The sequence below is a fragment of the Diceros bicornis genome, chromosome 24 (genome assembly GCF_020826845.1).
Source record: "Diceros bicornis minor isolate mBicDic1 chromosome 24, mDicBic1.mat.cur, whole genome shotgun sequence".
Lineage (NCBI taxonomy): Eukaryota > Metazoa > Chordata > Mammalia > Perissodactyla > Rhinocerotidae > Diceros > Diceros bicornis.
In genome coordinates this window covers 39,258,149-39,284,199 of record NC_080763.1, presented here as the reverse complement: position 1 = coordinate 39,284,199, position 26,051 = coordinate 39,258,149, and the positions used below count along the sequence as shown (strand labels likewise).

The 26,051-nt window shown below is 38.8% G+C and overlaps 1 protein-coding gene across 5 annotated transcripts in view; it reads right to left on the bottom strand.

Moving 5' to 3' along the window:
- Positions 1-8: 8 nt before the first annotated feature.
- UNC79 (unc-79 homolog, NALCN channel complex subunit) overlaps positions 9-26,051 on the bottom strand; it is a 225,517-nt gene continuing 199,474 nt past the window's right edge. For all 5 annotated transcript variants that reach the window (XM_058567601.1, XM_058567600.1, XM_058567603.1 and 2 more), the window contains 8 exons: positions 25,283-25,360; positions 19,177-19,266; positions 16,932-17,107; positions 15,776-15,962; positions 14,089-14,286; positions 12,148-12,225; positions 2,548-2,589; positions 9-864 (listed from right to left, as the gene is read on the bottom strand). In XM_058567601.1, coding sequence (XP_058423584.1) covers positions 664-864; positions 2,548-2,589; positions 12,148-12,225; positions 14,089-14,286; positions 15,776-15,962; positions 16,932-17,107; positions 19,177-19,266; positions 25,283-25,360 — 1,050 coding nt within the window. In that variant the 3' untranslated portion in view covers positions 9-663. The remainder of the gene's footprint in view (positions 865-2,547; positions 2,590-12,147; positions 12,226-14,088; positions 14,287-15,775; positions 15,963-16,931; positions 17,108-19,176; positions 19,267-25,282; positions 25,361-26,051) is intronic.

Genomic DNA, 26,051 nt, shown 5'->3' with positions numbered 1-26,051 from the left:
GTGGTTATCATAAAGCTTACAAGAAAGTACAGCCTAGAACTAATGAGTTGAAAAACTAGTTTTAAAAATAATAAAACTTACTGGACAGTTCTGGAAAATGATATTATAAAACAAAGAAAACAATTGGCACAGTTTAACCACCTAATTTCTAAGTGCACTTTGTAATGGTCCTTGCAAGCTGCCACTTTTCCCAGGATAATGACAAAAAGCTTCAGTCAAGTGTCACTGGCTTATGGTGACGGGTTTTTTATTGCATTGCCAAGAGTGGATTTTAAGAAAAAACACTACAAAGGTTTCAAAAACCCTATTTATTCTCTATCATCAAAAATAGCAACAGGGGGACTTGTACAACTTTTCTGTGAGTACCCACCAGTCTATTTTTTTTTTCTTAAAAAAAATAGAAGTTAGTTAAAGAAAAATGATTTGGTTTTTAAAAAATAATGTAAGGAAACACTTAATCAGATAGCCCAAGGAGTCATCAGAAATATGTGTAGCAAGAAAGCTTCATTTTTGGCCCTCTCCGGCCTTTGCACGTCTTTTACTAAACTAGAAAGAGAATGTACAGTACCAATATGTTCCCCAACCTGCTTGGATCAAATTGTTTTGTTTTTAAACCCATTATTGCTAAACCAGAGTGTTGACACTGAGAGCCGAGGAGTCCACTCATAGAGGATAAAATTGAGAGGCTGCTTCTGAGGATTGGATCTCCACCTGGGCCATTTTGAACTGAGTGCACTGCAGCCACTTGCGGAGGGCCGCCAGGCCGGCGCTGCTCTGGGCCGAGCCCGGCAGCGTCCTTAGGCTGTGGTGGTTCACGTTGTTCTGAATGGCCTGGAGGCGAAGCTGGAGTCCCGCAGATAAGTGCTGTTAAGAAAGGGCAAGACATTTCATTTAGTTTCTTTCCTCCTAATGGTCACAGTCAACCCAAGGAGGGCCAGCCCGGGCTTCTTCTGCAGGCAGAATTTACAAGTGGCCCAAGGGCTGTCTGACCTGAAGAAGGCCAACTCTCAAACTGGGCAGTGCTCAGGGAGGGGAACATGGGCTGGTACCTTGTTTCTAGAGTTACGCTGGCCCAAATCCATCCCAATAATGCCATTCCCATCTTGACTCATTCACTGCAACAGGAACTTAAAGCTGACACACCAGCTGATGGGCTGACACATATGTGTGTCCCCCAGGAGCTGTTCAAAATGTAGCATAGTGGTTAAGTGTCTGGGCTCTGGTGCCAGGCTCCCTGGGTTCAAATCCTGGCTCCTCTGCGGACAACTCGGGGAATAAGCTCTTCCAGTCTGTTTGGATTTTTCTCATGGGCAAAGTGGGGACAGTAACACTCGCTTCATGGGGTTTGTAAGGATCAATGAGGTAACAGCATGTCTAGAACAGAACTTGGCCCATAGGAAGTGCTCATTATATTTTAATCATAATTATAACCTCTCTGTTCTCATGTTAATGCACATGAAGAAGCCAGGTTGTAAGCTTTTCTTATTTTTCCTAGCTTTTCATCAAGTTCTGTTGGCCTCCTCTAAGAACCCAGTGTAATGTCAAATTGCCACAGATTTCCGCAAAGCAGGGGGAGGAGTAATTTGGAATGCATCAAGGTGGAAGTACAAGCATTTTTCACAACAAACACCAGTGCTGAGATGAGGTTTTCAGCGTGCCCAGCGGTGGCCACAAACAGCACCAACGCCATCAATCAGACTCCAAGCCGGTGGTCACTGTTGACAGCGGCATTTCTCTCCTGGTGTCTGGGTACCTGGAGGTCACCCCCCTTCCTTCCACTAGCATCCCTCCCCAACTCTAAGAAGAAACCAGCAAGAAGGCTTCTGTCCTCTCCCCCTCCTCCCCTGATACTCCCAGAGCCATAGACAGGGCCCAGTTTTGGATGGCGCAGGTGGCTAGCTTTGCCATCACAACGTCAAGTCTCAGTTAACTACATTGACCAGTCATGAGTATGTTTGGCCCTACAACAACAACACTTCTCTCAAGGTGGGGCCTGGCAGTAGGAAATAGACTTGGTCAGGGTCTTCTCTTTCCTGGCTGTGGGGCCCTGTCCAAGTCTTCCTTCTGGTCCTATGATTGATTCCCCATATGTGAAATGAGCGGGGGCAGGTCCCTTCTAGCTCAATTCTGTCATTCACTCAATGCTATCCTTTCTTAATGGAATTCTTCCCATCAAAAAAACTCAATTTTAGTGGTCAAGAAACAGCTTTGGACATGCCTGGGACCAGATCCCAGGGTCTCCTCCAAAGGTAGAGTAGCTTTTCAGCCTGTGTTCGTCAGTAACTGGGCCTCACTCAGACTCTGGGATCCTCCCCCTCCACCTGCCTCCTCAGCAGCAGTGAGCAGTAGGACCGTGGCTCCTGCGGTCAGCAGGGCCCACAGGCCCCTTACCTGGCCCACATGGTCTCCTGCATTATCAGCCCCCTGAGACCAGGAGCAGGGTGAATTCATGTTTCTCCACAGTAAGTGGAGCATCAAGGAGCCCTATGAATGTCACGACATTGTCTGGAGGGAAATAACCGTCCAGTCCGCCACGGGATGACTTACCTTGATATTTGACTGAATCATTGGCAACCACATAGGTATCAGCTGTGTGGAGAAACACAGAAGCCTGGTTACTACTGTTCTCCACTCTCCCACACAAGCTTCGATAACTGCGAGGGAAAACAGGGCACACCACACCCCTTTAACATAGCAAAAGGATGAGGGCCCCTGCTGCAGAGTTACCCGTTATCAAAAAAAAGACTTTCTGAAGCCAAACCCTGCTGAGCTGGTGGCATTTGGAGGTTAACAAGCGCCCCCTGAGTGCCTGAAACACACACTTTACAGTAAATGACTGATTGTCTCTTGAAAGCTACCAAGCATGGGAAATTAAATGGGTATTTATTTAATTAAATCCTCACTTTCTTGAAATAGAACTTCCTCTATGGGATCTAGTAGCATGGTGACTCTATTTGCCACTAGTCATCAAGAAAATATCACTTGGGAAGCGGTCAAAACGCTTAAGGGATAGAAAAAGACAGGCCCTGAAGTTGCCCGGCTGTGATTTGGAAGGCGAGACACGTTAAGAGTGAGCGGGGCCAGAGGTCCCAACAGTGTGGGTGCACACGCAGGAGAGCAGCTGGTCCCTGCTCCAGAGGAGAACAAGGCTCTCAAAGCGCACCTGGGGTCCTCGCCCCTCTGCTGCCTCTCTGATTCACCCTAAGCCCCTCTGCCGTGCCCTTCCCTTGGAGGCTTCTGGGAGACAGGAGGCTGCCTGCAGAGATAACCTGTGAAGGTCTGAGGACTAGTGTGCTCTTTGGAGTGAGGAAAAGGCCAAAGAAGAAGCTGAGGTTTCTAGTCTGGGCAAACTGGAGGACAGCGATGCAATGCACAAAACGAGAGAACCAGGAGGAGCACCTGTCGGGATGAGGGATAGCGTTTAACTGACCTCTCTGTTCACCAGTCATGGCCATAGGCTGCTGGTCTCATTTAATTCATCAAATCATTTAAAAAAATAATAAACTTGGTGGAGTGATAAATTATAGTTCTCTCTACGCTTTTGTTCCCAAGGCTAAATCTGGCTACTGTTCTGCTTTTAACATTCTATTTTGCTAATTTGACCTCCATTGATGTTTTTACTCCTAAACACGGTGATTATATTGCAGACATTTAATACTCTGTCTCTAACATAAATATTGTGTTTAGAAATGGAGTGTGGTGTGTCCCAGAAGATGTAATTGGATTAAAAATCAAAATATCAGAAAATGACACCTTCTCCCTGCCTCCCCCTACCACCAACCCTCATAACAAAACTGTGGGATTACAAAGGTTGGTGCCAGATAAGGCTATGCTCTCTGGCCATTAGTAGGACTGGCTCATCTAGACATTCTGAATGGGAAAAAATAAACCAATCCAACCGTCGCCTCCCCAATGTCTGTACAGCAAAACACAAGCCCTGAGGGTCCTAACGTCTATAGACTCTCGTTGACTTTTGACCTATTTAATATGGAAGCAGGCCCACATGCCTCTTGATATTTGGGAAATACTGGAACTAACTTCCTGTGAAGAATCCTGAGGGACCAGGGAGGGTAGGGACCAGGGAGCACTGAGTCCTCTGACCTTGGGTGGACACCTTCCCCAGTGCTGTCCCTGGGGCTAAGGGCCCATCTGAGGCAATCAAGAGGAATAGTGAGGTTGATTTCAGGTTTTTGTTATTTCCCCACTGATGTAACACGTGACCATTTGATTCTAAAATATACCTGCAAGGGGCCTTCAGGTTTGTGATTTATGAATCACAGGACTGAAGGCTTCAGGTTAAATCTCATTGTTGTTGACAGCATTATATAATCCAGTAGTCATCCTATTTCAGGAATGCTAATTTGACTTATTGAATAACATTCGTTTCAGTTCCCTTTTGCTACTGGCTCCTAAAAAGCTGTCAGTAAGAATTAGATGTAATTTATTTTGGGCTCTGTAATGTTATAATAAAGTTGGTTGGGTTTTCTCTTTTTTCCTCTCTAGAAACAATATCCAGAAAACTGAAGGACATTTTAAAAATAGGTTGTTTTTCACCAAAATAAAAGTTATACCTTTCCTCTTATCTTAGTTTATGCTACAGGATAAATTAAAGATTTCCTGCTTGGATGGACTGTATTCATTTCACTCTATGCTTGTTCCAGCCCTCAAAATTAAGATTAGTTGTGAAACTCTCTCTTTCCACAAAGATGGAGTAATAAAAACCAGATTTACCTTCCTGTCTAGAACAACTAAAATTCCAGATGGACTATATGAAACAATGGTTTTCAGACATTAAGCATCAGCAATGCCAGAAAGTTATCAATAGGGAGAGGAAATAAACAAGGTAAGCCCTACAATGAGCCTAACCCACTGCCTAGAGTGTTTGCAGGCTGTTGCACAGGGAGGAGGGATCCAGGCACAGCCCGGCAGTCTTTCTGAATTGAGGAGATGGAGCCAGGAGTCCAGAGAGGCCAAGGTGGCTGGAGTTTTTAAGGCAGAGTACTGGAGAGGAGAGAGCTGCACAGACAGAGAGAACTCTGAAGATCTGTACAGGGTTTCCCTTGAGTCTTCAGCTGAATACTGACCAGTGCACCACGTGAGAAAACTACCTGAGACTGAAGAAAAAATTATTAGAGTGGTGAGCATACAGGGCCAGCAAGAGTTTGTGTTCCCTCACACTAGTTAGAGCAGAAAAACCTTGTAAATCATAGAATATCAAGTAGAATACTCAGAAAGCTATTACCTTAGTGAATAGTGAAGAAATATTAGCCCTAGACAAAATGCTGCTCTGACACCACCTAACAAAGCTTAAAAGCAAGTCTCAAAAGGATAAAACTGTCTCTAAGTAATTTAACTATGTCACAGACTATAGCTCAAGAATATTTAAATGAATATAAAAATATCCAGCACCCAAGAAAGTCAAATTTGAAATGTCAAGAATTCAATAAAAAATTACCAGCATGCAAATAAGCAGGAAAATTTGACCTATAATGAGAAGAAAAATCAATCAATTGGAAAAGACCCCAAAATGATACACATAACAGAATTAGTAGAGAAAGACATTAAAACAGTTATTATAATTATATTCAATATGGTCAAGAAGGTAGAGGAAATATTGAGTATGTTGAGTAGAGGCACAGAAGAAAATATTTGAAGAAACAATAGCTGATACTTTTCCAAAAATAATGAAAACTATAAATCCACAGACCCAAAAAGCTCAACAAACCCAAGCAAAAGAAACGTGAAGAAAACTATACCAAGGTGTTTCATCATCAAATTGCTTAATGATAATGGTAAAGAGAAAATTTTAAAAGCAGCCTGAGAAAAAAGACATACTACACACAGAAGAAAAAAGATAAGAACGACACACATTTCTTGTTGGAAACAACACAAGCAAGAAGACAGTGGACGAGTAACATCTTCAAAGTACTAAAAAAAGACCAAAAATCTTTGAACCTAGAATTCAATACCCAGGGAAACTATCTTTCAAAAATGAAGGCAAAGTAAATACCTTCCCAGACATACAAAACCTGAAGGCATTAATCACCAGCAGACGTGCACAAGAAATACTAAAGGAAGTCCTCCGGGAAGAAGAAAGCTAGAAGTCTAGATCTATAGGAAGGAATGAAGAACACTGGAAATGGCAAATATAAATATGGTAATAACAGCAAATATAAATAAATATTGAAAAAATTTAAAATCTCTTTAAGAGATAATTGACTCTTTAAAGCAAAAATAATAACAATGTATGGTTTGGTTTATAACACACATAGAAGTAAAATGGATGACAATAACGGCACAAAGCCAGGAGGCTGGAAATGGAAGTATACTACTGTACATTCTTATACTATACCTGAAGTGGTATGGTATTACTTGAAGGTAGACTTGAAGGTGATAAGTTAAAGATATATACCATAAGCTCTAAATCAACCACTAAAACAACAATTAAGACATACTGCTAATAAGATAACTAAAAAACAAACTTCTAAATAATCCATGGGTCAAGAAAGAAACCAAAAGGGAAATCAGAAAATATTTTGAACCGAATGGAAATGAGGGCATGTCAAAATCTGGAAGAATGTAGCTAAAGGAAGAAATTCAAAGCACTAAACATTGATGACTGAAAAGAAGTTTCCCAAGTTAATGACTTCAGCTTCCATCTTAAGAAACAAGAAGAAGAAGAAAAAATTATAGCCAAAATTTATTCATTAAAAACTTGATTATTCCAAAATAAGGAAGAAAAAGAGGGAAAAAGAGACAAAGAACAGATGGGAAATATAGAAAACAAATAGCAAGATGATAGATTTAGGCCCAAGAATGTCACAAAACACATTAAATGAAAATGGTTTAAAAACCTCAATTAAAAGGAAAGGATTATCAGATTGGATTAAAAAAAAAAAAAGGAACACTAAGCTACATGTTGCCTAAAAGAAATATATTTTAAACATAAACACACAAATAGATTAAAAGTAGAAGGATGGAAAAAGATATACCATCCTAACACTAGTCAAATGAAAACTGGAGTGCCTTTATTAATATCAAAGTAGCTTTCAGAGCAAAGAATATTACTGAGGATGAAGAGAGCCATTTCATAATTTCAGTTCATTAACAAGACATAATAATCCTAAACATTTATGCACCTAAAAATAGAGCTTCATAATACATGAAGCAAAAACTGGCAGACCTGAAAAGATAAATAAACAAATCCACAATTATACAGATATTTCAATACCCCTTTCTCAATAATCAATAGAATAAACAGGACAGAAAGAAGGACATGGAAGACCTGAACAACACTATCAACAAGCTTGAACCAACGGACATAGGAAACTACAACCAACAACAGCAGAAAACACATTCTTTTCTAGTGCACACAAAGCATTTACCAAGATAGACAATATTCTGGGCCATAAAACTAGACAATATTCTGGGCCATAAAACAAGTCTCAATAAATTTAAAATGATTTGAATTACACAAAGTATGTTGTCTGATGACAATGGAATTAACAATCTGTAACAAAAATTTCCAGAAAATCCCCAAATATTTGGAAACCAAATAATATACTTCTAAATAAGCAATGGGTCCAAAAAGAAAGCAAAAGGGAAATTAGAAAGTATTTTTAACCGAATGAAAATGAAACTACAACATATCAAATTGTGGGATGCAGCTAAAGCAGTGCGTAGAGGGAAATTTATAGCACTAATCACTTATGTCAGAAAAAAGTCTTAAATTAGTGAGCTACACTTATACCTTAAGAAACTAGAAAAAGAAGAGCAAATTAAATCTAAAGTAATCAGAAGAAAGAAAATAATAAACAGGAATCAATAAAACAGAAAACAGAAAAACAGTAGAGAAAATCAATGAAAACTGACCAAAAATTGGTTATTGTTTTTTTTTTAACCAAAAGCTCACTAAAATTGATAAACCTCCATCCAGACAGATCAGAAAAAAAAATAGTCACAAATCACCAATATCAGAAATTAAAGAGGTGGCATAATTACTGATCCTACAGAAATTAAAAGTATAATAAAGGAATATTATGAACAACCATGCCATTAAAATTGACTACTTTGATGAAATGGACAATTCTCTGAAAGACACACACTACACCAAAGATCACTCAAGAATAAACAGATAACTTAAATAGTCCTATATCTATAAAAGAAATAGAATCTATAGTTTAAAACCCTCCTGCAAAGAAAATTCCAAGCCCAGGCAGTTCCACTGGTGAATTCTACCAGATATTTAAGGGAAAAATAATACCAAATCTACACACACTTTTTCAGAAAACAGAAAAGGAAGGGATACTTCCCAAATTATTCTATGAAGCCATCATTACCCTGACACCAAAACCAAAAATAGTTATTACAAGAAAAGAAAATTACAGTTCAATATCCCTCATGAACATTAATACAAAAAATTATTTTAAAATGTTAGCAAATAGGGGGCCAGCCCCATGGCGTAGCGGTTAAGTGCGCGCACTCCACTGCTGGCGGCTCAGGTTTGGATCCCGGGTGCACACCGATGCACCGCTTGTCAGGCCATGCTGTGACGGTGTCCCATATAAAGTGGAGGAAGATTGGCATGGATGTTAGCTCAGGGCTGATCTTCCTCACACACACAAAAAAATGTTAGCAAATAGAATTCAGCAAGATATAAAAAGGATAATACATCAAGACTAAGTGTGGTTTGCCCCAGGAACACAAGGTTGGTTTAACATTCAACAATCAATCCATGAAATTCACCTTGTTAACAGTCAAAAAGAAAAGTCAAATGAGGGCCGGCCCCGTGGCTTAGTGGTTAAGTGCGCACACTCCGCTGCTGGCGGCCTGGGTTCGGATCCCAGGCGTGCACCAACGCACCGCTTCTCCGGCCATGCTGAGGCCGCATCCCACATACAGCAACTAGAAGGATGTGCAGCTATGACATACAACTATCTACTGGGTCTTTGGGGAAAAATAAATAAATAAATAAAATTATAAAAAAAAAAAAAAGAAAAAGAAAAGTCAAATGATATCTCAATAAATGCAGAAGAAGCACTGACAAATTCTACATCTATTCCTGACAAAAATTCTTAGCAGACTAGGAACACAAGAGAACCTTACTCAATCTGACAAAGGGTATCTATGAAAAACTGACAGCTGACATTTATATTTAATGAGGAAAGATTGAATGCTTTCTTCCCAATATCAGGAAAAAGGCAAGGTTTCCCACTCTCACGACTTCTATTCAACTTGTACTAGAGGATTTAGCCAGAGCAATGAGACAAGAAAAAGAAATAATATAAAGAGAAAGGAAGACATAAAACTGTCTTTATTTGTACATGACATAATCGTCTATTCAGAAAATCTGACAAACTCTACAAAAAAGCTACTATAACTAATAAATGAATTTAACAGGTTGCAGGATATAAGATCAATATGAAATCAGTTATATTTCTAAATGCTAGTGATGAACAATCATAAATTTAAATGTAAAAAACCATACCACTTATGATACCATAAAACTATGATCTATTTAGGGATAAATTTGACAAAAATATGCCATCCTTGTATATGGAAAACTACCGAATATTACCAAGAAAAGTTAACGGAGTCATAAATAAATGGAGAGATATACTGTGTTCATAGATTGGAAGATTCAATATTGTTAAGATCTCAGTTCTCCTCAAAGTGATCTATAGATTCAATGCAATCCCAATCAAATTCCCAGCAGGCTTTTTGTAGTAATTTATAAGCTGATTTTAAAATTTATCTAGAAATGCAAAAGACCTAGAATAGCCAAAACAACTTTGAAAAAGATGTAGAAATTTAGAAGACTAATACTATCTTATTTTAAGGCATATTATAAAGCTACAGAATCTAGACAGTGTGGTACAAAAATAGACAAAGAGATCAACGGAACAGAATCAAGTATCTAGAAATAGAACCATACATATATGGTCAATTGATTTTTGACAAAAGTGCAAAGGAAATTCAATGGAGAAAGGATAGTATTTTCAACAAATGATCCTAGAATAATTGGATATCTAATAAATGGACTGTAGATATAAACCGACACCTAGAAGAAAACTCTTTGTGACCTTGGATTGAATACAAATTTTTTTAAATACAACATCAAAAGCACGATCCATAAAAGAAAAATTTGATAAATGGTACTTCATCAAAATTAAGACCTGCTCTTCACAAGACACTGCTAAGACAATGAAAAGACAAACCACAGAGAAAATCTTTGCAAATCATATATTTGATAAAGAATGTATATCTCAAAATTCAATAATAAGAAACAAAACCACAACCCAATAAAAAAATGGGCAAATAATTTTAATAGATACTTCACCAAGCAGATATAGGGATAGCAAATGAGCACATAAAAAGATGTTTAACATCATTTGTCAACAGGGAAATGCAATTTAAAACCATGATGAGATATCAGTACACAATTCTTAGAATGACTAAAATTAAAGATTGACTACACTAAGAGTTGACAAAGGAACTGGAATGTTCCTTTGTGTAGGAATTGGAATGCTCACACACTGCTGGTATGAATGTAACAGGGCACAATCACTTTGGAAAACAGTTTGCCAATTTCTTAAGAAGTTACACACATTTCATACGGCCTAGTCGTTCTGCTCCTAGGTATTTATCCAACATATGTGAAAGTACATATCTACACAAAGACTTGTACAAGAATATTCATAGCAGCTTTATTTGTAATAGCCCAAAACTGGAGAAACAGCCCAGATGTCCATTAACTGATGAATGGATAAACAAAATGTCATATATCCATATAGTGGAATACTACTCAGAAATAAAAAGAAATGATCTACTGATATATGCATCGACATGGATTAATCTCAATATAATTATTCTGAATTAAAGAAGGCAGAAAAAAGCATCAGTACTGTATGAATCCATTTATATAAAATTCTAGAAAATGCAAACTAACCTATAGTGACAGAAAGCAGATCAGTAGTTGCTTGGGGATTAGGAGGCAGGGTACAGGGAGTGGTAGAAGGGAGAGACTATAAATGGGTATGAGAAAACTTAAGTGGGGTGAGGGATATGTTCATTATCTTGATTGTGGTGATGGTTTCATGGGTGTAATATATGTGAAGACTTATCAAATTGTACATTTTAAATATGTATAGTTTACTGTACATAAATTATACTTCAGTTAAGCTGTGAAAAATAAAATCAGGTATGATCATCAAGTGTTAGTCATATACTTTCTCTCACTGCTTTGACTTTTGCCCTTGACTATCAAGCTAGATAAGCTATATCTACTCCATTCAAACCAACCACCTTGTAGTGTTCTAGTAACAGTCAAATTTTCCCTGAAAACAGGCTGCTTTTCTTCAGCATTGTGTGATTTAACTTGACAAGTGTCCTTTATGGAAGAACAGAGTCAACAAAGGAGTGAAAGAGCAAGCTATGAGGTTCCAAATTGATGCACTCGGTGGTGGTGGTGGTGGTTGGGGGTGATGGTGGCCAAGATAATGGAATACAGAAGTGGAAGGTAAAGAAGGAAGTGGTACAAGAAGAGGAAGGACAGAGAATCAGTGAGACAAAGAGGCAGAATGATAGGAAGGAAAGGAAAAGGAGGGGAAATAAAAAGATGAGTGAGAAAACAAGTTCTCCTTTACCCTTTTATTTTTTATCACACATAGGTAACAAATGCTTAAATTACTCTCATACACTGTACGATGATTTAGAATAGTAACATTAGACACTAAACTAATTTATCTTAGAGAAAAGTACCAGCTACCAAGTCAAACAATTACAGACTATTTTCCTTGGTTTTCTGGATATCTTGCAAGGTGAGGCACCACCAACCAATTTATATTACTATAAGGTCATTTGCAGATCAACGTTCCCAGTAATAATTTAATTACTTGTGTTACAAGCAATCATGGTCCAACATATTTAATCCAGCTGGCGTTGGTCATAGTGGTGGAGCAAGGGGAAAAAATAACACAATAACCATTTGGTGAAGGGTTGTTATATGAGACTGAGCCCTCCAGCCCCAACTCTGAATGATAAATTTAAATCTGTTTTATTTTCCCCTTAAGAAGGTACATTCAAAATAAATCCACATTTGTTTTTAGCAGCAAGAAACAATCTATAAAAATCATAAGATTTTCCTACCTTGACAAAAATTGTTGAATTGCATTCTTGTAACGCCTCCATTAAACTAATCACATGGAGACACACCATTTCTACCATCTGAAACAACAAATATGAAAATCAATTCCACTCCCAGTGACAGAGAAACCTTGCAAATTAGTCTGCAGCCACAGAGGACCCATGTCCTGTGCCCATGAGGTCTTTCTGCAGAATGACCAAAGAGCACCACAAGAAGTGGTGTTTATTTACCTCTAAAACTTCACCCAGAAACTGAATTTAAAAAGTTTCAAAGGTTTTGCAATTGTCATGCCTTCCTCATCTAACTTGGGGCTGCCAATGGAATTCGGGTATTGATCTTGCTAATCGGCATTGCACTGTGATTCACACCAGAGGATAAATGGCTTCTGCTTCCTGCATTTCCAACTACAGAACTCTTGGGCTTAGGTCCTTTTCTCCATCTCGATCTTTTCTCAGTTTCTTCACCAGGAGTTATTGTTTAATTTATTGTACGTCTGTCTTTGAGGCTTTGTTCTCTATGGAACAAGGTAGCCATGTTTCCGACAGTTCAAAAATACAATGAGATGATATCCCTCACCAGAAATCCCTAAGCCTAGATTTTAAATATTCCAGGGGGGTTTTACCAGACTGGCTTATATGGTTTAACAAAATTTTCAGAATAAAATAAATTAAATTCATTTGTAACATTATTTATACAAAATTAATTTGTAACAAATTCATTTCTAACATTTGAATATCAAGAGAGATTTAGAGGAGAGGTACTAACGGTATCAAAAAACTGATGACAACAGAAGGCAACTTTGATTCTCTAGTTTAAGGTCCCAGTTTCATCGTCTGTAAAATAACAGAATGGAATGCTCGATCTCCAAGTTCCTCTTCAATCCCAGACTCTATGATCCAATAAATATAATTATCTCTGCAGCAGTCAGAACTGTTTGTGCACCCTAAAATTTTCACATAAATTTCCTCTAAATTGAACTAAAACTCCTCTCTCCATACAGAATTGCCTTCTAACATCTGCTTCTCTAAAGAAAAGAAAGTGCTTCACTAAAGGAAATATAAAATGCCCTTTCCAATTAGAGCTGAAAGAAAATGTTTCTTAGACTAATACTTGATCAATCAAAAATCATGTCCAGAATGCCTTTTGTGGACAGCGCACTGTTGGGTTTCTGGGCTCATTGGAATCATCACTATGGTGTTCTTCCAGGTCTTGCCCCTCACAGACAAGAATTCGCCTGATGAAGCCCCCATAACCAAGACACTGGCTGCTGCTCTCCCAGCTGAGAACCCCCTCCAAAGTAGCAAACTGAACCAAAAGACTCCCTTGTCAATTCCTTCCACACATCCTCCAATCTTGACGCCATGAGGACTAATCCAAGCTTATTTAACGAAGTGGGCTCATGGTAACCATACCCCAGAGCAGCTCCTCTCTTGGTGAGCCATCAACATTAAAATGGAACTGGATTTGAAGACTGGGGAGCTCAGGTCCTCATAAGGCAACTCACAAAGGTTAGGTTATTTTCAGGTTTCAAGCCCCAAGTAGAATGAACACGCGTGGTCAGTCTGCTCTCAAACACCATAAAAAGTGACCTAATTGGCTAGGGTTTTTCCAAATTGCCTTAGAATCCAAAAATAATATGAATCTTCCTCTTAATTCTCTGACTTCATAGCACAAACAACCCTTAAAGGTAGAAGTTTCATATAAATTACCTTTGGCACTAGGCAGAGAAAACAAAAATTGTTTTTACTGAATTTACTTGTTTGCTTTGTTTTTCATCAAAATCATTACGCAAGTAGAACATTCAGTTTACAATGTAAAAATTCACCAACCCATTTATATACTATTATAACTGAGCTCTTTAAAAAACAGGTAATGTGAGGACTGGGAGTGGTTTACACATTTTGAGATTCTATCCGAGAGGGGAAACTTATTCGTGAACTCACCACTTTGTTATGGGCCATCAGCTGAAGGATGCTGGGTGTCACTCTACTCCAAAACTCGAGTGCTGTCAGTATCGCCGTGAAGCTGAACTCATTCTGACTTTGGACATTTGTAGCTACGGCACTTTGTTCGCAGTAAACAGTCCAGAGCTGAGCAAAGATGAATGCGTGGAAGAGGGAACACATGTGCAGCACGGAGGTCTGAAAAGGAGGAAAACATTACATTCATTCTATAATCTGTTACATTCTAGTGGGCCCTCCCCGCATGGCTTTGACCTTCCAAGGGGCACAGCCAACGTACATCAAATTCAAGTGATCCAAAGCTGAAGGAGTTATCTTCAAGCTACAAACTCGTGATTCATCACCTTAAAACAATCTGCTCTCTGCTCGGTCAGTGGGGGTGTGCTTAGGGAACAAAGCATCTTTTCGAAGAGAAAGCACCTTAGTTTGCAGAATAAATCTACCCACCCCTTGCTCTTTAATGAAACTGACATTCCCATCCCTAAACTAGATTAGGAAGAATAGTCATTCTACCATTTCACGGTGTTTCCTCATCGGTAACATGGGGATAATAGTACCCTCCTCAAAGAGCTGTAGTTAGGAGTAAATGAGGTGATATACCTGAACCCACTGCCCAGCACTTAACACTATACTAGCAGTAGAAGTAGAATTAGCAGGAGCAAAGACAATATTTCTACCAGGAGTAAGCACGGATTGAGTGAGCATCTATGATACCCCAGTCACTGTGCTGAAGACTTTTCAGAGATCACAGCCATAATTCTCAAACCACCCCCTCACCTATTTTACAGGTGAAAAACTGGAGCTCAGAGAGGCTAAGCAATTTTTTCAAGGTCACAAAATTACAAATTACCATCGTCAGGAATCAAACACAGATCTAGGTTGAAATATTAGAAACTGACTGCCTAACTGCTCTTGCAAACATCCCTCAGGTCATTTGGACGGGTGCTCTATTTTATGGGTGAGTCAGCTTGCCCCGGCCTAAATCCCAGCTGTTCCCAAACCCACCGTGACCTCCCAGAACTTGCCTAAGATCTGTGAAGGGCCCTGGGCTCCTTGTAGCTGATTAGTACCAGTGTGTCTAGTTTGCTTGTACAGGCTCACGACTGACGCCTGCCTTGGGTCTACTTTATTCCCTTTAAGTACATCATCTGTCTCTACAATTTATAAAGCTCCTTTGTGTAGGAGATTCCAACGTGTACTTCAGTGAATTCCCAACTGGCCTTCTTACTTTCATTTTATATCTTCCCATATCTCCAGAGATGTGAGTTAAAAAGACAATGCATGAATTAGTGCAGGAATTAGATAGAGCATAAATTTTCCTCCACTTCATATTTGGTTCTAAAGACTGATCATAGAATTTTCATTATATTTCTAGCCCTCTATTTCTCTTCATTATTTTGAGACAAAAATGCCTAGGAAGCTAACTCTTGTTTGCCTCCATAATTTATCTTCATAAAAGTAAACGGAAAAACAATTTAGGTGGAAGAAAAGATAGTCTGGGAATTTAAACAACTTTAAATAAGGCATTAGCACAAAGTTGCTTTCCAAACATCCACAGGAGGGCAAGTGATAAGACGCATTTTCTTCTCGGAAGAAACATAATTGGCTGACAAGAGATTCCATTAGCAATTTCCATGCATATGGTCTTAATCTTGCAGAAATCACTTACCTTTGATTGCTCTGGAAATCCAATCAGGATAACAATAAGATGGTCTGCAATATGGGAACCTGCATCCAGAGGTATGGGCAGGCATGGAGAGGAGGCATTGGGGCACACTGCATTGTGAGTGAGGGAACCCAGGAGCAGCCAGGACAACAGACGGATGTGGGAGACACACTCGATGAATTCTTTAGGCCTATTAGAGAAGGAAGTGTTAAAGATGATTTTATGTTCTCCGTTTCATTGTGTGCTCAACAAATGCTTATGGATGGAAGGGATTAAAGGTGTGGTCTTGTAGGCAATTACATAAAATAAAACACCAAGGTGACAGAGTGCCAACAGAACAATGTATCTGTTTTTCTTATTTCCCACTCTAATCCTGGATCTTAGCTTCCGGAGCAAAGAGCAGCCTTTGGTGACACAGGATTAAATATCATTCTTCTACAAAGCTAGCTGCCTTCCTGACTAGCTTCTCTTTCTAAACTCCTTTCCTCTCATTAGAAAGTCTGACATCCCCACTGGGGGGGACGGAATAGAGGAGGAGACATAACACACAGCCACCCATTTTACTGCTCTCCAATAATTTTCTCCTCCTGCCCTCCTCATCCCCAACTCTAAATCCTTCTTCTAACCAGGAAACTGGCCACGCAAAATGGCAGGCTCACGCCTGCTCTGAGTTCCCAAATATGCTAGCCCATGTGCACCTCTCTCTTCTTAGCCTCCCTTACAGGCAGGATCAGGGGCTCGCATCTCCTTGCACTCTATTTCATCTCTGCTATAAATTTTGTTCCAGCTACAATCTAAGCTCCTTGAAGGCAGAAGCTATGTAAGTGTTCAATAAATACTTAATAGATTTATTTAACTACTTGAAGTTAAGAGCTAAAGTGGCAGTTCAAAGCTCTAAGTTTTCATCATCCATCAGGCTGATTGAGGTTTTTGTAGGAGGGCAGGTTTCTTTTATTGGCAGTGTGTCATGAAGTGCTCATGTTCAAAAATGCCATCGGGTCAGCAAGTAAGTACAGAGATGGGTCTCGATTCCCATCTTCCCAGACAATCACATTCCACTCCCATAGATCTTCAACGCACTAGCTCTTGCGGAGCCCCAGGAAACTCAGGTTGTTTCCTGCCTTATTTACCTCCAGTGCTGGAATAATAAGGGTCTTACCCTTGTTGCATCGCAGAAGGCGGATGATAGAGCCAAGGCAGATAGCGGATCACAGCTTTGTTATCTCTGTGGTTGCCCCGGGAGATTTCCATGGCTGCAATCTGAGCCAGGCCGACTTTGAGATGTCCACCAAAGGTATCTTCATGCAGAGGCTGGGAACATGTCTTCATGTGGCTCTATAAAACCAAATGGTATTTTGTGACTTTGGCAGAGTACCTGGAGATATTCCAGGCTACTCTTTAAAAAGGTGAGGTAGTCATTTCCACACCTTCTGTCACCACTCCCATTTAACACACATACATTCATACATGCACAGCATACAACTCATTTAAACCTCTTCAGTGGCTTCCTATTGTTCTTAGGATAAAGGGAAAAAAATTCCTTAGCATGGAATGATCTAGCTACTGCAGACCTCCGCATCTTACCCTTCATCCCTGTGGTCCCAGCTACACCGGTTCCCTCTCATTCCTGGCCTTTGCTCATGCTGTTCTCTCTGCCTGAAACACTGTTCCTGCCTCTCTTCACCTAATTAACTGCTACTCATTAATCAGTTTTTAGCTCAAGTGTCACTTCCTCCAGGAAGCCTTCCCTGACCTCCCTGGCTAGGTCATATCATCTTATTAGAAGCTCTCATGCTGCTGCCTACCCCTTCTTCATAGCAATTATGAAAGTCACAATTTTACTTTAGTTCGTATGAAATTTTCATTAAAATTGGCCTCCACTGCCCTACTATAAATTAAATGATGGCAGCTACTGTGTCTGTTTTTGCTCATCATTGCATCCCTCAATGCTTAGAACAGTGCCAAGCATGTTATAGGTGCCCCGTACATATTTGTTGAATTAATTTAGAAAAATTTCTTTGCTCAGTGTGGCTTAGTAGAAAGAGCACCGAACTGGGAGTTGAGACCTAGGTTCCAGACTCAGTTCTGTCCAGATCAGTCCTGGGGTCTTAGATAAGCCACTTGCCACCTGACCTGTCTGATCTGTTTCCTAATATGTAAAATCAGAGGGTTAGATTATGTCTGTAGTCTCCAAGATTTTGATCCTCGTGGATCCTTCTTATTATTTTTTCTCTGTATTTTAAAAGTGGTTATAAAACAAGCTAAAAATGTGTAGGTAATAACGTTTCCTCTTCTTTATATATCAAAGTCATGTAAGTGTTGGCAACCAGATTCAGCAATCAGTAACCAATGCGTGATCAAATGCTAGGAGAGCTTACTTAGAAATGATGGGATTTAGGTAATGCGAGAAATCATCAGTTTAAATTTTGATTCTACTTTCCACGTAGCATTCACAAATTTATCCCTATCCCAAGAAACACCGGGATCATCTGAGCAGAGTCTGAAAACTGAGTGGCGTGATGAGGGACCATATTTTTAGCTGATGAACTTCTGGGACGAGTATTTTATCAAAAAGCAGTCATTGAGTGCCAGATTGTAAACTGGCTGCTCGTTGGGCCGTGTTTGGACTCTCTTCTGCCCTCTGTCCAGGGCATGCCTCAAATCACTCACACCATCAATCTTTTAGCTCCCTGGTCAACTCATGGCAGGGAAGTTGGCTTGCATCAGCAATTCATCCCACCCTGCAAAACAACCAATAAGCTCAACAACTTCACCGGGATTTTGATAGCTTTGATGCAGATAAAAACCATCAATGGCTTATGTCTGTCTAACGTGTTTACACATTTCATACAAACTAAAGTTTACAAAGTCTCTTCACATACGTTACTTCACTCAAACTTTGTAACAGTCAGCAAAGGCAGGTTTATTTATGTAGGTTTATAAGACTTGTTTTGTAAATGAGTAAACTGAGGCTCGAGTTAGATAAATGACGCTGTGTGGCATAGTGGAAAGAGAATGGATCGGGAGGCACCACAGTCTTAGGTCAACGCTGACTCCATCACTTATCAGTAGCACGACCTCGAGCAAATCACTGCACCACCCCGGGCCTCTGTTTCTACATTTGTAAAATGGGCTAACGCCTTAACAGGGGCATTGTGAGAATTCAATAAATGGCAAAAGTAAAGCTATGCACATAGCTGATGCCATGTAAATATCCTTTCCTTTCTCCTTTCCCTCTTTGCAGAGGGGAAATCCAGTTCTTCAGACTCCAAAGACATGGGCTCATTTAACAGTGCCACAGGTGCCTCCCCAGCTAACGATAAATTCTCATATGGTTACTGATTCTCTGAGAACATCTCTGTGTTTTGCTAACCTAAGAGATGAGGGGATGTAAGCCCTCTCACCTTCAGTTTGGTCAGCGTGTGCATGTCCGCCATGAAATCCAGCACGTCGTTGATGTACTGCCGCGTGCACTCCATCGCCGCCGTCCCACACTGCAACACAAGGACACCGCTGGGTGCGCTCTCCGAGTCACAGCCTTCAGTCTGGCCCTGACTGCACTGATTGTCTCGCTCTGATTTCACGCTGTTCACTAATGAGTTGGTTCATTTCGTGAATTTCTGACTCACTCCATTGCTCTCAGCGTGGTCTGTGATTGTCTGCCCCCAGTTAGGACAAAATTTGATAAAAGGTTTGTGGTGAGAGCAAAGAAACAGGGACAGCCCTATGGGAGACAGAGTTTACCTGCTTTTTCCACTGGGTGATTTAACTGATTTTTGTTTGCTTGTTTTTAAACTAGTCTGTATACAAAGATGTAGCCTACGTAAAGCCATTAGTATCAGAGTCTTGATAACGTGAATCATCCTAAAACAACAGTAACACTTTATCACTCTAGGGAGTCTTAGATACACATAAAATATGTGCCACCAAATTCTACCACTGGCATCTTGAATCTTCCTCTATCCCCAAAAAAAAAGTATATAAAGAAATATTGTGTTTGCTGAAAGAGTCAAAATTCTTATAGTCAGTAAAGTCACTTACAACTTAACTTCTCATACATAGTAGGTGCACTATTAAATAGATAAATGTATTATTGTTGTGTTCTTGCTAGGGATAAATAAAGAAACGAAACGGTGATCTTCCCCACACACTACCAGCGTGTTTGGGAAGTTTTAAAGGAAAAGAAAGCACACTTGTGTTTCAGGTTATTAAATGGCATAAACCTGCTCTCAGGGCAATACACTGAATTTAGGATTATAAGCAAAGAAAAGGAAAATGAACAGACAGGCTGCTACATCAAAGCTGCATGAGAGAACCCACACATCAGGCTGAGTATAATGTGGATCAAAAGCAAGCCGTCTTTGAAGCCATCTGAATACTATGCTAAGGCCTTTCTTAGCTTTCTTTAGGAAAATCTGGAACATTATATACTTAACAAGCTCACCCAGTGGCTCTCATTTTCCCATATTCATGTAAATCTGCACAGCACTGAACTATATCACCTTCTATCTCTTCTAGAATGTTACGCCTGTCAGTTCCTCTGACAGGATAACAAACAGTAAAATAAGGTCATTGGCAGTTCTGTCAGAGTGTTTTCCAAGCATTTCACACATTCTAAGGTTTTCTTCTTTTAATTTAAATCAAGTGAAGGAATTATAAAAGGTTATTGTGTTCCTGCTTTTGGAATATTAATCCTTTAGTGCAAGAAAGGATTTCCCCCCGATTTATTCCATTTTCTCTGACCTTTCACATGTCTTGCAAATAGGAGCATATACTCAGTTCTTAAATTTCTTGAAAAGGATTGGTTTCTTTCATAGGCAATATTTTATACCATTTCAACTAGGCAAATGCCACAGAAAATAATTACTAGGGGCATTATTCAGTATTTGTCTTTTAAGTTTGAATTTCAAAAGATGAGAGAAAGGAATTTGCTATTACCCAGTTACTTCTGCTCTAGAGACAGCAACTACATCTAATAAAAGCTTTAAAATACACTTTACAGTCAGGATCATCTTAGTGAGCCATCTACACTATAAAACAAACCATATAATTTCCAATCCTTTTTTTTTTCACTTTGCAAAACATAAGTATAACCTTAGGTGTGTTCTTTAAAAAAAAAAACAAAAAACATAAAGAGTCAAGCGCCACTTATTTCAGAAGGCCTATATTTATTTCAATAGGAAAATTGGTGATAAAGGAGTTGAAAATGTACTCTAACCTCAAAAACACGAAGTGAAGCGAATCATATCCAATTCTTCCTCAAAACTTATATCTGATTTTAAAGTTACATTTCTTAGATTTTAAAAGTAACACATGTTCAATGTAGAAAACTGGGACAATACAAATTAATAAAAAGAAAAATTGCCATAATCCTAATTCCTGTCCTCCACCTCCGAGACAGCCACTGTTAACAATTTCCTTCCAATGTTTTTTGAATGCATATAACATGCACACATACATATAATTTTTTATAAGATTGAGATAACTTTTTCCTAACCTGCTTTGTAATTAACTCCATCATGAGCATTTGCCAATTAATTAAATATTCTTTGAAAACTAGATTTGGTAGCCACGTCTACCAAATGTGGTAGATTTGGTAGTCTATTTGTTATCTTACTTAAATAGTACCCTAACGTAGGACATTAATTTTGTTTCCAGGGCCGGCCCCGTGGCTTAGCGGTTAAGTGTGCCCGCTCCACTACTGGCGGCCCGGGTTCGGATCCCAGGTGCACACTGACACACCGCTTCTCTGGCCATGCTGAGGCCACGTCCCACATACAGCAACTAGAAGGATGTGCGACTATGACATACAACTATCTACTGGGGCTTTGGGGGAAAAACGGAGGAGGATTGGCAGTGGATGTTAGCTCAGAGCCGGTCTTCCTCAGCAAAAAGAGGAGGATTAGCATAGATGTTAGCTCAGGGCTGATCTTCCTCACACACACACACACACAAAAAAATTTGTTTCTGTATTTTTGCTTTTTTAAATGCTCCTTTAATAAGTATATTTGCATGTCATTCTTCATGTGCATATTTAATTGTTTTCTCCAACATATTCCTAGAAGTTGATTGTCAAACTGCTCCTCAGCAAGGTTGTACCATTTCTCACTACCACCAGTAGCTTATAAGAACACTTGCTTCACTTCATCATCAATAAGTTTAATCATTAAGAAACACCTAGCTGACTTGATAGCTGATTTTAATTTTTATATTTTTTAATATTTTTAATATTTTATATTAATTTACAGTTCATTGACAGCGAGGGTAAAAGGTTTATTTTGAATGGCTTATTGGTCATTGGAAAGAGTTCTATATGTAGATCCTATAAATGTTTGTTGTTTTTTTGTTGTTATTGGAATGTTTGTCTTTTACTTGTCGATTTCAATAAACCTTTATATATTAGGGATATTATTTCTTTAGCTATCACGCAGGTAGCAAATATTGAGTTTTAAAAAATTAAACAATAAGGAAACCAGTGAGTGTAGGGCAGAGACTGGCTAGCTACTCACAGACCCATTTCTCTTCTTCCCTGGCATGCAACTGGACCATATTTCCCATCCTCCTTTGCAGTCCGGTGTGGCCATGTGACTGAGTTCTAGCCAATGGAATGTGGGTAGAGGAAATATGCACCACTTTTAGACCCGACTCATGGACACCTTCCATGTGCCATATCTTCTTCTCTTTCCCCAACCACAAGCCGACTGCAGAGGACTGCATATAACAGAAGAAACCTCATCCCTAAGCGTTCATGTGGAAGTTCCTTCCCTCTACTAATCAGGATACCCGTTTAAACTTCATATGAGCAAACAATAAACTTTTTTGTGCTAAGTCACTGAGAATTGGGATTTCATGTCATAGCATCTTGTATTACCTTAACTATTATCAAGAACCCTTAAAAAAAAACTATAGTTTAGTAATTCTACTCCCAGAAATCTTTCATAAATAGTCAAAAATAAGAACAAAGATTTAAGCACAAAGATGTTTAGCACATATTAGTTACAATTGCAGAATACTGAAAACAACTAAAACATCCAACAAGTACTGTTTGTAAATATTATTTTTTGACTTTTTGGTTGTATTTTATTTTTTTCTTGACATACATTTGACATATAACATTGTGTAAATTTAAGGTGTACAGCATATTAATTTGATACATTTACATATTGTAATATGATTGCCATTGTAGCAATAATTAGCACCTCTATCATATTACATATTTATCCTTTCTTTTTAGTAGTTGAAATAATTAAGTTATAGTCTCTTGGCAAATTTGATGATTATAATACAATATTGTTATCTATATTCATTGTACTGTGCATTATATCTCTAGGGCTTATTTACTACTCATTGTAAGTTTATACCCTTAAACAATATCTGTCCTGTCCCCCCACAGCCCTGTTAATGTTATTTTTAATAGTTAATATTTACTCAGCACTTACTGTATATCTAGCACCATGCTAATATGCTTTACATGCATTATCTCATTCAATCCTCAACCTAGACATTAGGCCCTGTTATATCCCATTCTATAGATAACACAAATCAAAGAACCATAGGTTAAATAACTTTCCTGATCACACAGCTAGCAAATCTCAGGCCTCAAACTCTTATAGAGTCTAAAACCCACATTCTTAACCACTATTATACGGTGCATTCACATGAGGTTATGTCACTTTGGGGAAAATGCTTATGACTTATGAAGCCAAAGCTGCATCTATATTATGGTTTCAACTATGTTTAAACAAATATACATAGAAAAAGAAGAAAGAAAATACATTAATACGGTAGCAGTAAAATTATCTCTGGGTCGAACGACTTTATTTTTCCTCTCTCATAATATGTCTCCATATCAAAAAAAAATTAGGGGAGTCTGGCCCTGTGGCGTAGTGGTTAAGTTCACATGCTCTGCTTCAGCAGCCCAGGGTTTACAGGCTCGGATCCCGGGCATGGACCTATGCACCACTAATCAAGCCGTGCTGTGGCAGGCATCCCAAATATAAAGTAGAGGAAGATGGGTACAGATGTTAGCCCAGGGCCAATCTTCCTCAGCAAAAAGAGGAGGATTGGCAACAGATGTTAGCTCAGGGCTAATCTTTCTCATCAAAGAAAATTTAAAAATTAGGGGCTGGCCCCATGGCGTAGTGGTTAAGTTTGGTGTGTTCCACTTCAGTGGCCCAGGTTTGCAGGTTCGGATCCTGGGCACAGACCTACACCACTCATCAGCCATGCTGTGGTGGTGACCCACATATAAAAAGTAGAGGAAGACTGGCATAGATGTTAGCTCAGGGCTAATCTTCTTCAAGCAAAAAACGAGGAAGATTGGCAACAGATGTTAGCTCAATCAATTTTGCTAATCTTCCTCAGCAAAAAAAAATTAAAATAATGTTTGACGTTGTGGGTAAACGTGGTATATTTATAAACATATATTAATAAAACTTTCTTGGAAAACAACATGGGGGAATACATATTGTTAAGATATTCCTATTCTTTGACTAAGGAATTTATCCCAAGGATATCAAAATAAACATGAAGATGATCTTTGTAGGAATATATATATATAAAATACTATATGCTATTCTATACTAGCAAAGAAACTGGAAAGTACATAAATTTCCAATAATATGGGAATAAGCAAATTAGGCTACCGAATAAATCCAAATATAAAAAGATTTTCTAATACAATAGAGTTGTTATTTGGGGCAGGGGATTATAAGTGATCCTTTTTCTTTCTTTTTTTTTTCTTTTTAATTTTTTGTTTATTGCAGTAACATTGGTTTATAACATTGTAAAAATTTCAGGTGTACATCATTGTACTTCTATTTCTGCATAGATTACATCATGTTCACCACCAAAATACTAATTACAACCCATCACCACACACATGTACCGAATTATCCCTTTCACCCTCCTCCCTCCCCCTGTGATCCTTTTTCTTTATTAAAATTTTTCTCTCCTGAAAATTTAAATAACTTCTTCAATTAACAATATCTCTAAAGTTTTTGAGTTTGTTGCAATAACCTTGCTATCAATAAGTTTGTGGTTTCTCATCTTCAACCCTATGAGAATCTTAACATATTTTACCAAATAGTCCACTAGTTGATAATAATGGAAATTTTAAACATTTTCAGAGGAAATATTACAAAGGAAAACAAGGTATTACAATGCTTATTTCTTTCTGGTAATAGTTTAATTGGTTAAAGGGAGCCAGTATAAGAAAACTGATTCTGGAAAAATTGAACTTTAATCAAATCTGTGCTGTATGTCTGGTCATTTCTTTCCTCTCCTTAACTGGCTGCTTCAATTTTATTCATGTTTCCTGGAATTAAAAGTTTCCAGGGGCAGAGATTAATTTCAATTTTCACTAGTGCTCTTTTAAACAAGATGCTAATATGTTTTCAATTTTACAGTGTTTGTTCTATCAAAAGTGAACCAGGACACAGGCCCAAAATATCTCTTTGCTAAACGAGGAAATGAGAACCATAAAATGTAGACAATTCAGTCAGGACTTACTCCAGGTACAGAGGCGATCATCTGCTTGCTCAGGATTGTCGACTCAGCCAGTTTGGTTCCAGCATCTGCACAAATAAACTAATAAGAAATTGAAAGGAGAATTATTTTTAAGAGCACTTGGACAGTAATAAGTAATTTATAATTTTATTAACTTGGCTTCAATTCATTAGTGTTTACTTTCACAACAATCTGCCCTGGATATATGGGGCTTGCTAATCATGACAGTTCATGCCTATCAGAAATTGAGAATCCTACTGCTGAGATTAACACTCAGATTCTCGCTTTACCCAGACAGCTAAGAAGCACTGAAATGGTACATTCAATCAAGGAAGAAAGGAAAGATGTCAGCATCGTCAGATTTATTCTGAAGTTATTCTACTTATTCTTTAGCACTTCTTGACAGTTACTGAATTTTCACAGATTTTCCAGATTTCTATCATTACGTCATACATTTAGAAGGAAAACAGAAAAACAGTCAACCTCAGGGTGAGTATTCTACCTGCTTCTTCCCCTCCAAGGCCCCTCAGCATCTTCCTCCTCCCACTTCATTCGCACCCATGCTCTGTGCTGATAATGACCCCCATTCCTGCTCTGTTGTCCCCACAGGACGTTTTACACACTTCCATTGTAACAGTCATCAGACTAGACTGCAATGACCTACGAGTTTAATTCTTAACCTGCTATGAGCTTTCCATGAGCAGACTCGATGCATCTCACACCCAGCACCAGCTTCATGTCTGACATCTCGGAGGGGCTCAGCAAGAGTTTG